The 22,905-nt window shown below is 46.7% G+C and overlaps 1 protein-coding gene across 1 annotated transcript in view; it reads right to left on the bottom strand.

The window, feature by feature from the left end:
• LOC144799313 (granulocyte colony-stimulating factor receptor-like) overlaps window positions 1-22,905 on the bottom strand; it is a 116,844-nt gene that overhangs the window by 18,528 nt on the left and 75,411 nt on the right. The window contains exons 7-10 of the mRNA XM_078670554.1: window positions 19,853-20,025; window positions 14,334-14,493; window positions 12,227-12,309; window positions 3,826-4,045 (exon numbers count right to left, since the gene is read on the bottom strand). Coding sequence (XP_078526680.1) covers window positions 3,826-4,045; window positions 12,227-12,309; window positions 14,334-14,493; window positions 19,853-20,025 — 636 coding nt within the window. The remainder of the gene's footprint in view (window positions 1-3,825; window positions 4,046-12,226; window positions 12,310-14,333; window positions 14,494-19,852; window positions 20,026-22,905) is intronic.

Here is a 22,905-nt window from a genome sequence, read left to right as displayed (position 1 = left end):
TTGGGAACAGTAGGTAACTCCATTATGTAGATTTCTGCAACTTTCACTAGTGGAGCAGAGTTTATGGCCTAGGGTTACTAGAGCGTTGACCTCGAAGCTGGGGAATCAGATTTGAGTCTCGGCAGGGATGCTCAACATCCTGTGATTCTGGGAAAATCACTAAGGGGCTTATTTATGACCCCTTTGTGCCACCACTGTGTTACTTTTTGTGACACTGCGGCGGCGTAAAGAATGCACCACGTTGTGCCATATTTAGGAAGTGACACTTCTAAGCAGATGCGTCCCTTTGTAAAGCCTGGCGCTACATTATACCTGCATCAGGTATTGTGTATGCAAGGTGGGCGTTCCCTGGCGAAAAAAGGCTCATAGAAGTGTTGCAGTGAAATCTATGAGATTTCACTGCAACACTTCTAGGACACCACTGTGTCAAATCCTTAGGCCTGCCTCACAGCAGGCGTAAGACTGATGCAGGCCCTTTCACATGGGGGTTGTCCCATGTGAAAGGACACATTGATGGAGTTGCATCCGTTTTCAGACACACCCCAGCAATGAGTCACTTTTGCACCTACAGATACATCAGAAATACTGACGTATCTGTTAATCCTTGTGACATGGAGCGCTGTACCGTAAATACGGCGCATTCCATGGTGTCCCAAGGAAGACGCACCGAAGTGTTGCATTGCTGTTTTCACATAGTGATACAACAGTTTTCATAGAGGAGGCCCTAAATGTCCCGGTGCCTAACAATATGAATGTGACCATCTGTAACGCAACTGGTGCTCATGTAAAGCGCAGTAGCGGCTGCTTTTGGGCAATAATGGTGGACGGGGAGGGTGGGGGTTAAAAAAAAATAGGAGCAAAGAAAAAAAATACTTACCTTCCCGGCAGCTGCTTTCCTCCGTCCTCGTCCTTCTGAGGTTGACGAACCAGGAAGTACCCAGGCCCGACTCCTCTGACCAATCACAACACTGCAGTGCAGTGTTATGATTGTTCTGAGAGATGTGGTTTGGCGCTCAGCCAGGAAATAGGAGGCTGGGCATGTTCTCCATCGGGCTGTACAACACAGCCCGGTGGAGAATATGCCAAGTGCGCATGCCGGTTTGGCTAGTCGGAGACGGGCAGACAAACCCTCATACGCACTTAGAAGAGTGCCACCGCTCCTTCCCCTGCTCCGCTGGAAGCGCAGCCCCGCCTGCACCGGATTTACATAGCCAATAATGACAAATTAAATGATAAAAACATTGATATTACTATTTTATTTTTCTTGTGGGGTGACGCTCCTCCACCTTGGCGGATGAGCCGCCACTGGTAAAGTGCTCTGATACCTTCTGGCCGAGTTCACACTATATAAAACTTTAAAAAAAAAGTCAAGGATATAACTCCCAGGATTGAAAAGTAAAACTTTCAGAAAACTTAAGATCAATTTCCCAGGAAAAACAGGTGCAGACTCCCAGGAAACAGAGGCTCAACCTCCCAAGAGACAGAGGAACAAACTCCCAGTAAACAGTGGACCAAACACTCAATAGAGAACCAAGGTGCCATGAAGCAGAGGATCAAATTCCAAGAACAGAAGAAAAGGCTCCCTGGAAAGAGAAAATTAAACACACAGAAAACAGAGGACCAAACTCCCAGGAAACAAAGGATCAAACTCCCAGGAAACCAAGGACCAAACTCCCAGGAAACAGAGGACCAAACTCCCAGGAAACAAAGGATCAAACTCCCAGGAAACAAAGGATCAAACTCCCAGGAAACAAAGGATCAAACTCTCGGGAAACAGAGGATCAAACTCTCAGGAAACAAAGGATCAAACTCCCAGGAAACAAAGGATCAAACTCCCAGGAAACAAAGGATCAAACTCCCAGGAAACAGAGGATCAAACTCCCAGGAAACAGAGGATCAAACTCTCAGGAAACAAAGGATCAAACTCACAGGAAACAAAGGATCAAACTCCCAGGAAACAAAGGATCAAACTCCCAGGAAATGAAGGATCAAACTCTCAGGAAACAAAGGATCAAACTCCCAGGAAACAAAGGATCAAACTCCCAGGAAATGAAGGATCAAACTCCCAGGAAACAAAGGATCAAACTCTCAGGAAAGACAAGAACAAACTTCCAGGAAACAGAGGATCGAACTCCAAGGAAATGAAGGATGAAACTCCCAGGAAACAAAGGATCAAACTTCCAGGAAACAGAGGATCAAACTCCCAGGAAACAAAGCATCAAACTCCCAGGAAATAAAGGACCAAACTCCCAGGAAACAGGGGCTCAACCCTCCAAGAAACCAGCCGCGACCCGTGCAGGTAAGAGCGGAGGGACGGTGTGGCCAGATTGGGGGGGTGGGGGGGTATTTCGACAGACGACGACGAGGCAAATTTCATTATTTATTTAATTTACCCTCATGGCGGTATGTAGAATCCCCCTCCTCGACCCGGCCCCACTGCTCTTACCTGCCCGGGCCACGGCTGCAAAAAACAGAGGAACAAACTCCCCAGGAAACAGAGGAAGAAACATCCCTAACAAAAGAGGATCAAACTCACCTGGGAACAGAGGATCAAACTCACCTGGAAACAGAGGATCAAACTCAGATGAAGCAGAGAATCAAAATCCAAGAACAGAGGGAAAGACTCACTGGAATAAGAGCATTAAACTCACGGGAAACAGAGGATGAAACTCCCAGGAAAAAGCCTTAAGCTTAGAGAAAGCATAGGATCAGAATCTTTGGAAACAGAGATTAAACTCCCAGGGAAGAGATAACCGAGCTCAGAAAGCAGAGGAAAAAACTCCCAAGAAAAAGATACCAAGTGCCATGGAAAGAGAGGAAGACACTCCCAGAAAACAGAGTAAGAAACTCCCTGGAAAAATAGGATGAAAATCACATGGAAACAGAGGATGAAAATCCAAGGAAACAGAGGAACAAACTCCCAGGAAACAGAGGATCAAATTCCCAGGAAACAGAGGAACAAACTCCCAGGAAACAGAGGATCAAACTCCCTAAAAAGGGGAAGAAGACCAAACTCTCTAGTAAAGTAGCAAACTCTTGTACAAAATTGAAACTTCCCAGAGAAAGGACTTCACTCCCAGGGAACACAGGGGCATATCAACAAACTACAGCGATAATTATTGCTGGCCACTCTTAGCGTGTGATTGCATATCGCCGGCTACTGCTGGAAATTATCGCCATGCTAGTGCTGTATCAACAACGCATAGCACAATGGCGATAATTATTCCAGTGATAGCAGTGTTTTCCATGGAACATCACTGGTTTTCCAGTGATGTGCCATGGAAAACGGCAATATCATTGGTGATAGGGCCTGTGGTCTTAGCCACACAATCCACACCCCATGTTAGGTATGACTTAGTCAGGAATTTAACAGACGTTAAATTCCTGCGCTAAGGCATACTTAACGTGATTTTAAATATCGCTAACCCTCGTTGTCAATATGACAAAGCTGGGGTAGCGATATTTCCCCATGGTGTTTTGTCAGGCACGCCTCCTTTGCATCTCATTAGCGATGCGATGGGAGGCATGCTGGCAAGGAGCGCTAATGCAGGGAAACACGCGCTAGCGTGTCCTTGTTGATAATGCGATAATATTATCGCCGCCTTTCACCGGAAAACGGACGCTAAAGCGGCGATAATATTATCGCCGCCCCTTGTTGATATGCCCCAAAGGGAGGACATTTCAGGGAATAATATAGCAAGTCACATGAACAAATGAGGTGCAGTGGGGAGACACTCACTTATATATCCATAAACCTACAGTGCTCTTAACTGTCAGTGTCTCATTTCAGTGAGTATCGCTCCATTGCTGAGGGATTGCACCTACCTCCTTGGTCAGCCGCTGGGATCACCAGCTTGACGGCGGGAGACTCTCCGAGGACGTTGTAGGCTGTCAGGAGGATGGTGTGGTCCTCTTCGGAGAGGGACAGAGTCCACCTGAAGGAGTCTGCAGGACATTCGGTGAGAACGGTGCTCCCTTCCCCTTGTGCCTGAGAGAGGAGGTGGTATCCCAGAATCCTCCCGTTTGCTTCATCCTGTTTCAAAGGCTAAAGTAGAAAGAACTAGTGAGGAGCGGGAGCGAACTGGAAGAGGAAGAGAGAATGAGAAGGTGAGAAAGAGAGAAGAGGGGTCGAGACAAAAGGGAGCAAAGAAAGATAGAAAGGGGAAGTAAAAGGGAGAAGCCAAAAGACAAAGGTACTGGGGAGGAGAAGGCTTGGAGGTCCAGAGGGAATAAGGGAAGAGAGAGAAAAAACAGAGATGTCACTGCTTTGGGAACGCATGTGAGTGGGAACAGCTCACCCGGATTTACTGAATTACAATCTAGACGTGCAATGCTGGGAGTTATTTGTTTTGGGAAATCTACACCCAGCCCCAATTCTGTCATTTTTGGGATCCACTCTCAGCCCCAAAGTCACCATTCTCCAGTACTGGATCTTTCGTAGATTCACATGCCTGAATCATTCCCTGCTGTGGAAGTGGGAGTAGGAGTTCCACGGTACCATAGTAAAGCAGTATGTATCAGTATCATAGGCTATAATGGCATTGAAAAGTCAGTTTAAAGCCTATCTATGTCGTTTGTTAAAAAAGGACCAAACTTGGATTATAACCAATCAGGCAAGAGCACCCTCTGGAACACTCCCAACAGAGGCTGAGTCCCTCAGATTTGCTACCACACGTCGTGTGAAGGGAGTTTTCCTGAGCTCTGCTTGTTTTTTCCTCTTTATAATTGAAAATGTGTCTAAAACTAGGGGTGGGCGGACATCTCCGTTACGCCCACGGAATGTCCGGAGATTTGCCCTTCCGCCCTTGGGCAAAGAGGGTGGAAATTTGCGGCAAATCTCCGCACATTCGGGGGCGGAACGTAAGTTGGCCGCCCACCCGCCTCCCGCCCGCCTTATTAAAAATTTAAAAGCCTGAAATGTAACATGCGCAGTTTCCACGATGAAGCCGCGATGGGGAAGGTTGCGGCGGCAATAAGGTACGTTTTATTCAAGTTACATTTCAGGCTTTTAAATATAATTTAATAAGGCGGGCGGGAAGCGGGCGGTGGGCAGGCGGCGGGCGGGCGGCGGGTGGGTGGGCCTCGCGTAACGGACATATCGCGGAGAGGCACGGAGATTGGTTCAATCTCCGTGCCTCTCCGCGATAGTCCATTACGCGACTTCCGCCCACCCCTATCTAAAACTACTATGTCTGATACTTCTAAGAAAGGCCTCTTCGGGTCCTGCAAAACATGTGGAAAGAAAAGGCTACATGTAGAAGATCCACATAGAAACTGTCTTTACTGCCTCCACCTTCAACATCCGGCAAAGAAGTGCAAAATATGTCACACTTTTTCCTCTAAGACCTTAAAGGGCAGGGAAGAAAGGCTACGTCTGTGGCTATAGAAGGCTAAAACTCAAAGAGCTACCACATCTGAGGAAGACAGTGACAAGTCCATGAGGACACACAAAAGGGCAAGATCATCTGACCAAGGGACATCTGAGGAGGGCAGGAAGGCCTTAAAAACTCAACATAAAGACCCTCTGAGAAAGGAGAATCTAAAACTCATCTCCACAGAGGCGGCCTCCTCTCAGCCCAGTACTCCATCTGTGAAGACAGAAGAGCATGAGCGTTCTTCCTCCTCTGAACCGTCGACATCAAGGACTAAAAATCCTCTCAAAGCCCATCACCACCGTCTCATCCACAAGACCATCATCGTCTGACGACAGCCATCATTGATGCGCCCATTGCGTCAACAACAATACTGTCATCCACTAAGACACCGTTGACGGCGATGTTACCCCTGACAACACCGTCCACCATCGACAGCGGGAAAGGCAACAGAGTTTCTACTGTACAGAGTACACTTTGAATACCACATCGTCGACTGGACTGTCATGGATGATCAAAATTACAAAAATAACCAAAACAGCTTTAAGACCAGAATTGACATCCTCTAGCAAGATCTCACCTTTGCCACTAAGTCACCTGTTAGACTTGGAGGAGTCGGACGACGATGGGCCTTTTGGGGCAGCGCACAGCCCATCAGAACTCCGGGTCAAATACCAGGATGAAGACGTGGAAGAGCATTATTACCATCAATATTATGCACCTCCCATTATGAGCATTATCAATACCGTCCTTATCCACAACCCAGGTATGATGGAGTACAAACGCCTGCGTCACTCGTCCAGGATCTGCAGGCCAGGCTGCACGATTACAGAAGGAGATTTCCTGACTCGGCAGGAGCAGCCAGTAGCACCACCTCGACTTACCTCTACTACTAAGCCATGGCACATTCCTTCACCTATAGCCCCCAGGATGACACCTGCTTCTAACATAGTGGCTCCTCCAAGAGACAATCCAACATCTTCAGAAGATGAAAGGGAGGAAGATTAAATCCCTGAACCACAAACCCCAAGGGATGAGTGGGGTGACTACCTTGTCCCCACTCCGTCGCCGCCACCACCATATCCTTCAGATTCTCCCCCAGAGAACATAACCTGATGGACTGGGCTGCAACACGGTTTCATCTCCCAAACCCCGTCAAACAGTCAAACTGCTTTCTTTATTACTACATGGAGCAAGCAAGAAGTCAGTAAGGGCCATCCCCATCAGCAGCTATATCTTGGAGGAGGGGATTAAGATAATGAAAAACTCAGCTACAGTAGCGGCGGGGCCACCCCGCATGGACAAAAAGTACAAGGCTACAGAGGATTTCCCCGCTTGCCTCACAGGTCATCCCATACCGGATTCTGTGATCTCTCAAGAGGTGAAAAAGCGCTCCAAAAACCCTCCGCTCCCGTCTCCGTGCCACCAGACAAGGAAGGCAGGAGCTTGGGCAACATAGGGAAGGGGCTCTCCCTCATGTCTGCTATCACCGTTTGAGCAGCCAACTCGCTAGCGATCCTAGTTCGACTGACAAATGTGTTATGATGTCAGCAGCTTGGTGGAGCTTAGTGCATGAGGACAAAATGATGGAAGCACGAAAGATCCTCCTGGAGGGTGAGCACACCTCCTTGGAGATTATAGACTGCGCAATGGACATCGTCTCCACAGGTTTCCGCCAATTGGCTGGAGCAGCGGTCTTCAGACGCCAGGGCTGGCTAAAAGCCACATACTTTAGGTCGGCGATGTAAAGATCTTGGACATTGCCTATGACGGAGAAACATTGTTTGGTAAGCACATAGATGATGCGCTATTGGGTAGAAAGACGGACACTGACACCGCTAGATCCCTAGGCACCGTTCAGGTTAAGAAGTTACCCTTTCAGGGGGCTAGAGGGAGAGGTATCTCTACCTACAGAGGGGGTTATCAATGATCTCAACAATACGAACCCTTTCAATCACAATATAGAGCTGTCTACCAACGTCAGGTGTACTGCCAACCACCCTCAGCGGCCTATAACAAACCAGGCACGCATCGGAAGCACTGCCCCCCCAACCAGGTCGAAATACAGGTCATAAACAGTGACCTAGACGCCGTACCGGCTACTTCCACTGCTTCCTGTCACATAGGTGCAAATATTTCCAACTACCTCCCTCAATGGATATAGATAACTGTGGACAAATGGGTATTATATTTAATAAACTACGGATATACCCTGGAGTTTGTGCAGACACCACCAACTACTCTCCAAAGGGAGCGCACCCACCTCGTCTTCACTTATTGAGAAAAGACTCCATCGTAATGCTGGCCAAGGGTGCGGTACAAAAGGTCCCTTATTCTCAGAAGGGCATGGGATTTGACTCCAGTTTTCTAGCTCCTATGACAGACAACAGGGGAATGGAGACCCATCCTAGACCTCAGGAAATTAAACAAATTCTTATGCAAACAAGCCTTCCCCATGCCTACCCTCTCCGACATCCTGCACCTACTGAACATTGGAGAATACATGACCTCTCTGGACCTACAAGATGCGTATTTCCACGTCCCCATACATCCCAAGCACCGCAAATATCTTCGCTTCACCATCGCCAGTACCCATTACGAGTTCAGATTCCTCCCACTCGGCCTCAAGTCAGCTCCTCAGATATTCACCAAATGTCTCACCCCGTAGCAACCAAATATTTCAAGTGTCACCGATCACTTGACCCTGCCCGCACTGCGTGTTGCAAACAATGATTTTCTAAATGTATACCCACAAAATTCTAAAAATGTTCTTAAATTTCTTCTAATAATCATACATCATACATTGCGTAAAAAAAATTACACAAAATAAGTTATGTGTTTAAACCAATATGCGTTTGGTCTGTACAATTATTTTTCAACAAAAATTACAATAATTTTAACAAATATCACTGAACATTCATGACATTCATTTCTTGTTTATCCCAATGCATTTCGGGATGCAGGATCCCTTCTTCAGGGGAACAACAATTAAATCAATGCAACCGTATGGCACTGTGAAAGTCCAGCTCGTGATACAATGTATACTTAAAACAATTGTACCCGCTGAAATATCTGTGAACTGTGTGGTTAAAACTCCGCTGGTACTCCCCAAGGGTAATCACGGTCCGATCTCGCGAATATCCTGACTCTGAACCACTTCTATAAACACGAACGTGTTCTCACTCTAGCACGTTAACTTCAGTGGTTTTCTCAATATGCTGAGAATCACCTGATGCAAGCTTAATCAGATGATGATGAGAGGTTCACTGAACAGTGATGAAGTTCACGGACCACGCTTCATCGAGCGCGCTGCGCACCGATGTGTCTATACTCCATATCGTAGCCTGTTTAGATGCCAAAATACTCCTTAAGAAGAAAGATCCACCCGAACGCTGAAGCCGTCTACATGACCTCTCTGGACCTACAAGATGCGTATTTCCACATCCCCATACATCCCAAGCACCGCAAATATCTCCACTTTACCGTAGCCAGTACCCATTATGAGTTTAGAGTCCTCCCACTCAGCCTCAAGTAAGCTCCTCAGATATTCACTAAATGTCTCACCGCTGTAGCAGCCACACTCAGAGAACAAGGTCATCAGGTATTCTCCTACCTAGACGACTGGCTGCTAAAAGCTTCAACACCATAGCAAGCATCCAAAGCTACCAAGGCTTGCTCGCACAGTTTCACACACTGAGCCTCACAGTGAATTATTCAAAATCTTCACCTATCCCAAATCAAACAATACTGTTTCGGGGAGCCAACATGGACACAAACATAAACAAAGCCTTTGTATCACAAGACAGACAACGATGGTTGACTAACTTAGCCCTAAAGTTTTCCAAAAGAAAGTCTGTTTCAGTGCAGACGTACAAGTCGCTACTGGGCTTGATTTCTTCTGCAATCAACCTGATCCCGCGTGCACGGCTGAAGATAAGGTCACTGCAAGAGGAGCTGCAAGCACAATGGATCCAATCGAAGGGTCGTTCGAGGACTTCATAAACATCAGCCTTAAAGATGGTGGAAACGTTAGCACGGCGGTCTCAAATAACTCATCGTGCAAAGGGCCCCACATTCTTAGCACCCGACTCCGTCATCACCACCGATGCCTCTCTAGAGGGTTGAGGTGACCACTTACAGGACCTGCAGACCAACTACCTGGAACTGAAAGCGATAACTTTCACCCTGCAAGCTTTTCTTCCACGAATAGCAGGAGCTTTGGGACTGGTACATACGGACAATACGACCAGCAGGTAGTATATAGCAAATACTATGTGCGTCTTAGAGCAAACCCAAGGTTCATCCCCAATGTTCCATCGCAATTTCATCTTAATACACCTATCATACTTCCTACTTTTTTCTCAAATCCAGCATCACTGGTTGAATGGTCTCTCCACACCTTGGACATTAAGTAATGTCCTAAATTCTATCTCCATCGTACCAAACAACTTCGAAGAACTTGGTCTCTGACGGACTTTCTTGTCATGGTACGGCAGTCATGAAAGCAACCATCACAAGATGGAGATCTGCCACCATTCAGAAGAACTCAACAAAGGCGAAGGCGCACTCAAACAGGGCAGTGTCTACCTCGGCTGCTCTGTTTGCAGGCGTTCCCCTGGAGAAAATATGCCATGCTGCGACGTGGAAGAGCACCCACACGTTTATGCAGCACTACTGCCTAGAATCGGTGCAGAGAAGTGATGCAGCCGTAGGACAGGTGGCGTTATGTCCTCTGTTTCAATGAGATGTAATGCTGAATCTCTAGGTGATTTTGAACATGTCTTTACTAATGTATATGAGAGTGTTGTATACTGCATGAATGTTCCCAAGCGGTGGAGTGAGGTAAGTTGCGCTGCTCGTGCTGATTTTTAACGCCGGGGGGCAGATTTACTACTTCTGGCGCATCTCTGCTAATCAGCTGGGATGCGCGAGAAGAGTTGCGATGCATCTGCCCACCCGTGCGCCACCACTGATGCACCGCATTTACAATGCAACGCACTGTGGCACACGGATGGGCAGATGTGTGTTGCATCCTCTGTCGGAAAGGTGGCGCATTGCTGGAGTTGCGTCACAAGGGCGACGCAGCTCCAGCAAGGCTCGGGGGTGCCCTATCCCTAACATGCTGCGTCAATCCTTACGCCTGCTTCAAGCAGGCGTAAAGGTTTGGCGCAGCATGGGCGTAAAAGTGACTGAGTGAAATCTTGTAGATTTCACTCAGCCACTTCTAGGAGGCGTTCCTGCGCCGTAACACCCCCCCCCCCTGCGCCGGAACGCCTACATGTGGCGCAGGGCTTTACAACATGACGCATCTCCCAGATGCGTCACGTTGTAAATACCCGGCAGCATGGCGCTGGCTTTGCGCCGCCGCTGCATCACAAAAGTGACACAACGGCAGAGTAAAAGAGGCGCAAGGGGCTTGTAAATCTGCCCCCGGGAGTTTGCTCTGCTCTTTAAAATCAGTGTGAACAGCACTACACGCGTGCAAGAGGGCAAATCTTTTCTGCTGCTCGAGTATTGTGCTACTTGAGTGGCAGTTTCTTCAACGTGAGTGGCAGGTTTCTCAACATGAGTGGTAGCGACTTGCCGCGACCGCCAGCATTGAGAAATCTCACTGGGAGGTGGTTTTTAGCATTACATTTTCCGCACTCGCGCTCACCATCTTAACATCGGCGAGAGAGGAAAAATTCTGCATCGTTACACAGAGTTATTCAGAACTTTGCGCTCTATACAAAGTGGGAAAAGCTCTGCAAACTCCGCAAGCGGAGCAGATTTTTTCATCTAGGCCTATGAAAGATCCAATACTGGTGAAGAAAATAAGTTACTTACCGGTAACTGCAGTTCTCCAGCATTGGTTTCTTTCAGAGATTCACATGCGACCACCCTCTTCCCCTGAGAGGCTTCCCCTTATAGCTCGGGATTATTAATTCCCACTTGTTGATTAGTTATGGTCCAAGTTTGGTCCTTTTTTTACAATGAAGATAGATAGGCTAATAAACTTACTTTTAATTGCCATTATAGCCTAGGGTACTGAGACATAGTGTTTTAGTATGGTACCATGGGACTTCCACTTCGTTGACGGGAAATCATTCGAACAGCATGTGAATCTCTGAAAGATCCAATACTGGAGAACTACATTTACAGGTAAGTAACTTAGGGGGCACATTTACAAGAGAAAGGGCGGAGCATGGCGTTAGGCTGCTTGGCTTAACACCACGCTCCGCCACTTCTGAAACGGAGGGCTGCACCATATTTTCAGTAATATGGTCTAGCCCTGCGTTTCCCCCTGCACTGGTGCTAAATTTAGCTGCCTAGTGCCAACGCAGGCACCCTTGCACAATAGTGCAAGGGTGTCTGCGTCGAGGGGAAGACTGTTTATGTGCAATAAATGCTTGCGACATTGAGCGTCATAGTGTAAATACGGCACATCCACGGTGTCGCAAGGATGGTGCACTGAAATGTGTTGGCCCTAAAACTGTCTCCCTCTCCCAGGTCTCATTGCTGGAAGCTCGTGGCCTCTCTGAGACTGGGGATCCGGGTTCGAGTCTCAGCGTCAGCTCAACATCCTGTGACTCGGTGCAAATCACCTAATCTCCCCGTGCCCATGGACAGCGCCTGGATACCTTAGCGGGTGATAAGCCGCGCTACATAAATGTACAAACTTTACCTCTCCTAGGTGAGACTGCGGACAGAGCCAACCCTCTCTCGATTTCTCTTTTGGGCAGGGACATTATCCTCTATTTTCAGTCTGAGGTTTTTGTTTGATGATCTTCTGATCAAAGTTTACCTTTCTGATCGCTCTCAGGTTTCGTGCAGTTCGAAAGACCCTTTCCAGAGATAAATGGACTTTTACTTACCTTCCACATCAGCAGGACTTCCCTCCGCCCTTCGGCATCTGGAGTCGCGATTCTCCTCCACAAAGAGGGTGCTCTGGAAGGTGCTTTGAAGAGGAGGAAAGAACAAGAAAGAACTTTGAAAGGGCAGAAACCACACAACTCCCAGCCAGAGGAAGACTGGGCCACACTCCCCATGTACGCCCAGGACAGGTCACATTCATTGGAGGATCCACACTGTATCAGCCAATCAGAGGATGGGTGGGCCATCGCCCGCACAAGACAGGTCAGCATCATGACAGGTCAGGATTCACATGATTCCAGACAATCATAGGATGGTGAGGGTGTTCACCCGTCACACATAACATAACTTGTATTTGTTAAAGCGCACTTATCACCCAAGAGTCTCAAGGTGCTGAATAACCGATGTTTATTGTTACCCAACTCAATGGTACTCATTTTATCAACCTCAGATGGATGAAAGGCTGAGTGGACTCACTTGGATTTGAGTCAACAAAGGGAGAGACAGGGTTCAAGGGCACTCTTAGTCCCCAATCAGTAGATATATCAACAAAAGAAGAGTGTCCGTCAGTAAGGCGTAAGTCTGATCGAGATAGCACGTATAGATATGAGGCCAGCTATGGTTGGTCAGAAGACTGGACCAACTTTCAAGAATTTTTTTTTTGATTTTTTCAGGAAACCCTCACTCACCCTAGTGGTGACATGCTTCATCATCGGGTCCACTCGGGAGATCGAGTACCTCCCGAGTGTGCTACGACGCCAGGAGACTGCGGAGCAGGTTTTTGTGAGAGTGAAGAGTGAAAAAAGTGTAGTTAAAAATGTCAGCGGTTGTCCCAAAAAATCATTTATTCGCTGGTCAACTTGACATATTAAAATTAAGAGCTATCTGCAGGGAAACTATCCAAAAGAAATATAGGTGTTTCCCTGTTAGGGGAAGGTCAACATGTTTCTGCCCTTTAAGTTTTTGAGTTTACAGGGCTTTCGTCAGGACCAGTAAGCGGGTGTTACCTCAACAGGTATAGGCGCGCTAAGGCCTACCCTGCTGTAGGTAGTGAAAGTTAAAACAGTGGCACTATGTGTAAAAATAGGTGCGTGAAAATACAAACCAAAAGGCTTGGGGATTTACCTCTTTTGCGAGGAGCCCAGAAGTTTGTATTCAGTATGAACCACGCCCCATAGATTCAGAGGGGGGTTGGGAGCGACAATGGCACACCGCCCGCAACGCTCGCACCCTCTCGGCACCTAGCTGTCCCCGCTGGATCCACGAGCCTTAGCGCGCCTATACCTGTTGAGGTAACACCCGCTTACTGGTCCTGACGAAAGCCCTGTAAACTCATACACTTAAAGGGCAGAAACATGTTGACCTTCCCCTAACAGGGAAACACCTATATTTCTTTTGGATAGTTTCCCTGCAGATAGCTCTTAATTTTAATATGTCAAGTTGACCAACGAATAAATGATTTTTTGGGACAACCGCTGACATTTTTAACTACACTTTTTTCACTCTTCACTCTCACAAAAACCTGCTCCGCAGTCTCCTGGCGTCGTAGCACACTCGGGAGGTACTCGATCTCCCGAGTGGACCCGATGATGAAGCATGTCACCACTAGGGTGAGTGAGGGTTTCCTGAAAAAATCAAAAAAAAAATTCTTGAAAGTTGGTCCAGTCTTCTGACCAACCATAGCTGGCCTCATATCTATACGTGCTATCTCGATCAGACTTACGCCTTACTGACGGACACTCTTCTTTTGTTGATATATCACTTGGATTTGAACCTGTGACCATGAGGTCGAACACAGTCCCCGAAAGTGGACATTTTAGTCCACTGAGCAACCAGACCCAGCATGCACACAGGACAGGTCAGAATCATGACAGGGCAGGATCACCATGACTCCAGCCAATCAGAGGATGTGGAGGATGTTCGCCCATCACACATGCACACAGGACAGGTCAGAATCATGATAGGTCAGGATTCACATGACTCCAGCCAATCAGAGGATGGGGAGGGTGTTCGCCTGTCACACATGCACACAGGATAGGTCAGAATCATGACAGGGCAGCATCCGCATGACTCCAGCCAGTCGGGGATGGGTGACTCTCAGACCTCTACCTGCTTGCTCCGTCTCCACGGTCTTCGCCGGGCTCCAGTCGCTCCAGTGGCTGTAGGAGCTCTGGTACTTGGCTCGCATCGCCAGGGTGTAATTGGTGAAATAGGAAACACTGCAAAGTCGCTTCGGCGACATCTCACTCTCAGTGGCAGTGAAATTCAGCTTCATGAATAAAGTAAAATCTTTTAGACTTTGGAATTATACGACAGGCACAAAGTTACAGGGGATAAAAAGAGGGGCAGTGATAAAATACAAAGCATGCGGAGGCAAACACCAACTGAACTGTCAACCTTAAAAAAATCCCACTTCTGACACCAGAAGCAAGGGCTTTACACATGGAGGTACATTCCCAGCACGCGGAGGAACCTAGGGCATATTATCAAGGGTGGCGATAGGCAATTATCGCCAGTTTAGCGGCCGTTTTCGCCCGCTAAGCGGCAATAATTCTATCGCTCAATTAGCAAGCTGTCGCTAACTGATGTTAGCGACAGCTTTTAGGCGATAGTGAGCGGTTTGGGGCCTGCTTTGCATGTCAGCGATGTTTATCGCTAATGACATGCAAAGTGGGCGTACCCAACCTGTTAGCGACTGAAAGCAGTCTAACACAGCTATCGCCTATTAGCAATACCCGCGATGCGATAAAAAAAACGCGCTAACCGCGATTAGCGCCAGGATTTTACACCTGGTAAAAACCTGACTTAGGCATAATAGTCAATGAGAGGTGGATTCTACGGCTAAGTCCCCACCTGCCTATTAGCGAGATTTTCCTTAGCGATAGGATTTTTATCGCTGGAAATCTCACATTTAACATGGGTTTCGCCGCTATTGCTGGATTTTATTTCGCATTGGAGATAAACGTTGGTAATACTGCGTTATCTCTGCGACATGACATGCGAAGCGGGCCCCAAACCAGTCGCTATCGCCTAAAAGCTGTCGCTAACTGCTGTTAGCGACAGCTTGCTGAGAGGGCGATAAAAATATTGCCGCTTTGGCGGGAAAAAGTCCCGCTAAAGCGGCGATATTGCCCTTGCTAATATGCCCCTAAGTTATTACATTGTCAAATGGAACGGCCAAGCTGCTGACTGATAAGACACATTTCTGTAAACAAAACTATCAACCTTGTGTCAATATATTGAGGGGAAGTTCCCACAGAGTAGCGCAAGACAGAGTGGAACATATTCTGCAAAAGATCCCGCAATGTATTTGCTATTTAACACATCTTTAAGAGACCTAATTAAAGAATAATTTGTGCGAATGAGAAAAACAAGGTTTGTGAAGAGGCTGTCTTTTTATTTTGTGTAAGTGCGACTGGGGAAGAGTTGAAGCAACAACGGGGTATGGAAAAGCAACCAGAAGAGGAAAAGGGAGCAGGGGTACTGAACCATACGGGCGAAAGAGGGATACGGGCAGCAGGGAAGGGGGAAGCATTCATGGGAAACAGCTGTTAATTGGGCCAACTTTCTGCATTGTGAATCCAGTTCCGTTATTAAAACAACAGATAATAGTTATTTTGCTGTTTACACTGTTGTACTGTTGTAGTTACTCAGGGTTAGTATATGCAACAACAGACTCAAAAGCTGACAATTTCTGGTGGCTCTAGAACTACTAGAAGCACAAACAATCTTCTGCTGAAGCCTCGAAGATTTCGGAAGGAAAAAAACCTATAAACGCTCCTTTTCAGGAATGGCACCCAGGATCTGGAACTCACTCCCTAGTGAAACCAGGCTCATCTCCTCCAACAAACTTTTTAAGAAAGAAGTAAAAGCGATCCTCTTGGCTAAATACACATGATCTATTATTCTGTATTTCTCATGAATCCGCTCTGTACTACCTGCCTGACCCCTTGGTCTATTTGTATTACTTGTATTATCGACTTATTTGATTGTATACGTTCCCTCTTTGTATATTTTTATATTGTTGACGCACCTGTTTGACTTTGCACACTCTACCTACACCACCTCAACTATCCCTACTCTTGTACTACTGATGCACCTGTGTGACTATACACCCTGCACACACCTACCTCAACTATGCCTTTATGCTATCTCCAAAAGCATTTTAAGCACGCTTAAACAAGTATATGCTCCTTATTTTTGTACTTTTATACTATTGGCGCAACTGTTTGACTATGCTCCTTGTAACGACACTACCTCACCTGTGACCTACCTCTTGTATTTTGACCTACCTATGTAACTATGCACCTTGTACCTAACTACCTCAACTACTACTCCATCACCCCCTTGTACTTGTAAAGCGCTCTGATATCTGCAAAGATCTTGTTCGCGCTATATAAAACTTTCAAAATAAATAAAAAATAAATAAACAGCTCTGTATTTCATGTTTACATCAATGCTCATCTTTAATGTTTTTATACACAAAACTGGTGATGTTGTTCCCTGGCGCATATCATGCCTGGTGCCTTCAGGCAGTCCTGTCTTTTTAAAGCGTCACACTTGTGTGATGTTATTTGATACACGTTTGTATAAAGTGCTTGCACCATTTGTATGGCATCGCAGCGCTTCCGGAACCATGCTGCTTTGCATCGATCTGGGGGTTTTCATGTTCCGGAGTCGTGGTTAGCTGGTGCCATTTTATTTGGTCAGTGAAGATCCATCTGTGCAGCGTATTGTTTGCTGCTTTTCAATAGTGGACTTCGCAGTCCATATATGTAACAGGAAGGATGAAGTCTCAGCATGCAGGTGCTGTTCACTAAAAAGCTAGACAGAGCTGGAATGTCACAGATAGCATGGAGTCACTTGGTTGCCTTTAGCTCGAAATACCATGCAATATAACGTGTTGACACCTTTACTTGCCAGTTTGTTCGTATTTACAGCGAACACCTCACTCGTTTGCTGCAAGTTTCATCAGGATCCATGATGCAGCAATAACCAAGGCGCCACAAGCAATCAGAAGGCAGGTTACACACCCGACAAGGAGATTGGCTGAAGCTTATCTATTGGTAAGTTAGGACATCCCTCGATGAAATTCAATCAACATGGCAACATGATTGGCATTTGGCAGCAATCGTTAAAGAGCATCTGTGTGTTTCTGCAGCACGCACAGATCACACAACAGACAAGATGAAAACAGTGAACTGTGTTCACCAATAGGATAGGGAGAGGATGTGGCATAATGGTCTAAGCTGCCTATTTGGAACTGGCAAATTAGACTCCAGTCCCAGCTGCTGCTCAACATCCTGGGATTCTAGGCAAATTGCTACATTTCCCCCATGCCTAAAAAACACTACAAATGCCGCTTGAGTAAATCACGCGTTCCATACTCTGTAGAACTTAATACACTATAGATAGCGGTCGCAGCAAGAGCTTCGCATGTGTTAAGTGCTGAAAACAAAGTAAAAAATGAGGGACATGGCTGAAAATACAAGTGCTCGTCTTAAGTGGTGAAAGAAAAACAGAGCAAGAGCTCGTGTTAAGTGGTGAAAACAAACAAAAAACTGTGCGTCGGAGCGCAGTGCAGATCAAAACTCAAGCACTTGTGTAAGTGTTGAAAATTAACAAAAACAAAACAAGAGCTTGTGTTAAGTGGTGAAAAAATCTAAACATGTGCATCGCAGTACAGTGTAGCTCAAAACACAAGCGCATGTGTTAAGTGCTGAAAACAAATAAAAAAAGTAGTCCCCAAACACTATTCTAAATTGTGAGGAGTGGATGAATGATAGTAATTGGTCCCTGCTCCTGGGGAGGGGTAAAGGCAGGAAGAGGTGTGACTCATGCATGCCATTAGAAATGAGGAGAATGATTAGAAGAGCAACAATGGAGCCAGTGAATGAGAAGCTTATGGGCGGTCTGAAGCACCTAAAGTATATACAACATGTCTCTCTTCGAGACAGCGCATACGCGCCGTCTGAAGCAGAGACCTAAAAACATGAAATGCATATTCCACAGTGATTTACTCGCGCCTGGTTAACATAGATCAACAGCGCCCCCTGCCGTAACTGAGAGAATTACGTTTGTTATGAAATAAGCATTTCATGTCAAACAAATCCGGAAGTGGTGGATTTGACAAATCTGGGTGGTGTTGTCTTCAGTCCAGAATGGGTGGGGATGTGTGGGTGGAGGAGAGGAAATGTTGATAATACTTCCTGGATGATACCAAAAATCAGGATTGTATTTTTGGCCAGAAGGTCGCATAAAACATTGTTCAATAGACAGCAGAGAGTTGCTTATGAGGTGACAAGATTGAATTGCAGCTTCCCTTGTAACTTTTGAATACTTATTTACACCGTTCTTTAACTTTTTTCACCCTTCTCTATCACTATCAAATCGTAGAGCTTTACAATAGTAAATAATGTTGACAGGACGGTTCTAAACACCTGATAGTGTAAAAACTCAGATGAATGAAATGTTCCTAAATATTTTACCAAATGTATCTTAATTTTCAATCAGCAGCTTTGTGCTACTTCGGAGATGCCTAAAACAGTTTAGTATTTAAGAAAATGGAGTGCTTCTTAGAGGAGAAGACCCCAACACACCACACCTGTCCGCAGCCTACTTTCAATGTCTGCGCTCTCGGCTCCTACTCACAGGGGTAGGGCTGTATCCGCGACCTCCGAAGACACTGGCCCTGGTGAGGGGAAAGTACACACTGTAGGGGTCGGCTGCTCACATATTGACAGTAAAGAGATTGGGCTTTTTTTAGCATCGCTGCGTGAAAACAGCGTTGCGTCACTTGTCACTGCACCCTCCTTGCGACATGATGAATGTGTCATATTTACAGTATGACGCATCATGTCGCAAGGAGTTACAGATACGTCCGTATTTTGACGTATCCATAGGCGCAAAAGCGACGCATTGCAGGGGTGTCTGAAAACAGACGCAACTCAAGCAATGGGTCATTTCACATGGGCAAGTCCCATGTTAAATGTGCCTGCGCCAGTCTTACGCCTGCTGTGAGGCAGGCGTAAGATATTGATGCAATGGTGTCCTAGAAGTGGTGCACTGAAATCTCATAGATTTCAATGCGCCACTTTTACGACCCTTTCTTGCGTCAGAACACCCCCCCCCCCTGCATACATGATACCTGGCGCAGGTATAATGTGGCGCAGGGGTTTACAAAGTGACGCATTTACATAGATGCGTCACTTTGTACATATGGCTCAACGTGGTGCGTTTTTTACACCGCTGGTGCGTCACAAAAGTGACGCACCAGTGGCACAAAAGTGACGCAAGGGCTCATAAACAAGTCCCTTTGTTGTGTATTGTAGAGCATTGACAGCAGCGGCGCAACCTTCTCAACACAAAGAATAAGAAACGGAGAGGTGGGCATAGCAGGGGGGTACCTCTCGACTCTCTCACACATCCAGGAAAGGTACAACGACGGAGCTGACATATTAGGCCCTCTTTAGGCGTAGCCCCATAAGTCCAACGGTACTGGTCCAGCCCCACTGTCACTGGAGTTATAAGATCCACTGAATAGCGCTAATCTCTTTACTGACACCCAACGATCTCAGCTGCTGAAAACATGTTGATCCACCCCCTTCCTGTCCATTGTTGCTCCTCACCTGTCGCCAGGGCTCAGCGGCCTCTTCGTCCACCCTCTGCTTCTGCTGTCGGTACCGGACCTCATACTCAGCCTCTTCGTCCGGGAGCAGCCCGTCAGCTGGGGGTCTCCACGTCACCACCAGGCACCTCTGGGAGGACGTCACGCTCTCCATCTCAGGTGGGCCAAGCTTCACTGGAAGAACAAGGGACAACCAATCAGATGTGTGGATCACCTCTACCATGGGTGAGGTAACCAGAACAGCGCGTCACCCCAACACCCATAAACCCAAGCCGCCCTGCCACTGGTGGCTTAGTGGACTAATGCGTCCACTGCAGGGGCCTGTGTTTGACCTCATGGGTTGGGTAACAATAAACATCTATTATTCAGCGAATTGAGACCCACTGGTGATAAGTGCACTTTACAAATACACATGTTATGTTATGTTATCCCCCTATCAGGGAGGCTGCGACCTGGAAACACTGGCATAGGAACCATGTGATATCTGCGGCTAGCAGAACCGCGAGGCGCTATAGTTGAGCAAGGAGTGTGTGGGAGGGGAGAGGCGAGATCAGAGGGCAGGGGCAAGAGAGAATTTTATCACCCAGAACTCATAGGGTCGTAGCAGTGCAAGTTCTGTTGGAACATTGAGCCGCTCTACTGGACTGGATCCTGCGTACCCCGGATGGTCATCAGTTTGGTGTTGCGATTGGTCGGCTCGGTGGCATCGATAAGACTAGTACTCATACTCTGCTCCCAGATTCTGAGTGCACGCAATGAGGCCAGCCGAGGATAATCGAACCTGGAGCATCGACTAATAAGGAAGCCGCATTTCCCAGATTATTCTGGGTTTGATCGTAAGAATAGTGTCATTGGTCTTGGTGCTTCGGAGCACTTAATATTTGGAGATATTAAAGTGCACAAACCTCAAAGGTGGATACTGAAGAGTGTGTTATAGTTGTACAAATGTTACATAGGTATTCAATCCACTTGATAACAAGGGGGCATATTATCAACAACTAGCGATATTTATCTCTAAATGAGCATTGCAAAATTTTTTATATCGCCGCGCATCGCCGGATTTTATCGCTAAGATAACGTGCTATTAGCAACGTTTATCTCAAATGCGATAAAATATCCAGCGATAGCGGCTAAGGCATTACCGCCAATAGGGTCTTAACCTGAATATCCAACTCCCATTGGATATACAGGTTAAGAAGTGGTCTGAGCAGGCGTCAGTTTTTCAGCGATATTCGTGCTTAGCGCGAATTTTTTTATCGCTACGTCTGTGTTGATAATAGGCGATACCGATGTTAGCGACTGGTTGGGTACGCCCACTTTGCATGTCATTAGCGATAAATATTGCTGTCATGCAAAGCGGGCCCCAAACCGCTCGCTATCTCCTCGAAGCTGTCGCTAACTGATGTTAGTGACAACTTGCTAATAGGGTGATGAAATTATTGCCACTTTGCGGCCGAAAAGCACCGCAAGAGTGGCGATAATTTCATATCGCCTGCCTTGCTAGTATGCCCCAAGGTTCTCAGGCTTGAAGAAGAATGTGTAAATGGAAAAGTAATATCTAACAAGAACAGGAAATTATGTAAGGAGACCACTTATGGGCGCAGGAAATGATTCACTGCTCTATAAAACCATGTTCAATTATCATGTTTCTTCTAAAACGGGTCATGGAGGTTTCTCCTACAAGGAGCCCACCCTTCCTCCACTCCACTGAGGCTGTAGCTCTCAAAGAAACACAAAGAAGCCGGAAAGCGGTCCGGCCCAGCCGCTAATTAGAGAAAGTGCCCTTGATGTTTTACTGTAGGACGCGCCCTGTGTGCGGCCATCTTGTTTCAGGGGATGGGCTTCACTTACCCAGGCGCTCCCAGAGAGATTTCATACTCAGAAAAGTACTTTATGGGCAAAACAAGCATTGGCAAAGACAAAAGGTCGGGCTTTTTAGCTTTGCTAATGAACACCTATTTGATTTGCAAATGATTTCTTGACAATCCTGTTCAATATTGGCAAAAGAAAAAAAAGGTTTATTGTTGATGAGGAACTGCATCAGCAAATCAAACAAGAGGTGCGATGGTGCATTTCAATCCTGCCAGTGTGGCCCTATTGCTACCATGAGTGTGCACGCATCAGTAATCTCGCATGTGTGTACGTGCGTCGTAACCTGGTGACCATTTTGTTCAGTGTTTTTATTTACCATTCCAAGGTGGGTGACCACCATTTTAGGATGGTAAATAAAAAATATGAGCCAAAGGTCTTTTATTTTTTTATAGCGTTGGCCTGGCATCAAATTGCAGCTTCCAGGCCCTTCCAAATGTAAAAAATATATATATTTTTAAAAAATGCAAAGAGACACTTGACAACTAGAAAGGGGAGTAATGGAAAGGTTGGCGGGTGGATGTAATGTAATGTAATGTATGTGTCTTGTAAAGCACACTGCTGCCCTGAGGCGTCCTGGCGCTGGAGACCGCTGGGGAACCCGTCCTGGCTATCCTTGTGAGATGGTCCCTAACTGGGCATCTCCAAGGTGAAACCAGGCATCCCCGGCGAATGTGGGGGTCGTTGTAGAGATGAGGCAAGCTAATGCCCAGAGTTGCCGAGTGTGATCCCTGGTTAGAGTAGGCACCGAGGGGGCATATTACCAACAACTAGCAATATTTATCGCTAAATGGGCTTAGCGAGTTTTTTTTTATCGCCAAGCATCGCCGGATATTATCGCAGAGATAAGGTGCTATTAGCAACGTTTATCTCTAAAGCGATAAAATATCCGGCAATAGCGGCGAAATGTGTGAATATCGCTGAGAATACAGAGATATTCACGCATTAACGCCAATAGGGTCTTAGCCATATTATCCACCTCCCATTGGATATACAGGCTAAGAACTGGTCTGACCAGGCGTTAGCTTTTGGAGATATTCGCGCTTAGCGCGAATATTTCCATCGCTACGCCTGTGTTGATAATAGGCGATAGCGATGTTAGCTACTGTTTTTAGTCGCTAACAGGTTGGGTACGCCCACTTTGCATGTCATTAGCGATAAATATTGCTAACATGCAAAGCGGGC

Source organism: Lissotriton helveticus, chromosome 12 (assembly GCF_964261635.1).
Source record: "Lissotriton helveticus chromosome 12, aLisHel1.1, whole genome shotgun sequence".
Classification (NCBI taxonomy): domain Eukaryota; kingdom Metazoa; phylum Chordata; class Amphibia; order Caudata; family Salamandridae; genus Lissotriton; species Lissotriton helveticus.
This window is presented reverse-complemented; position numbering and strand designations above follow the sequence as displayed.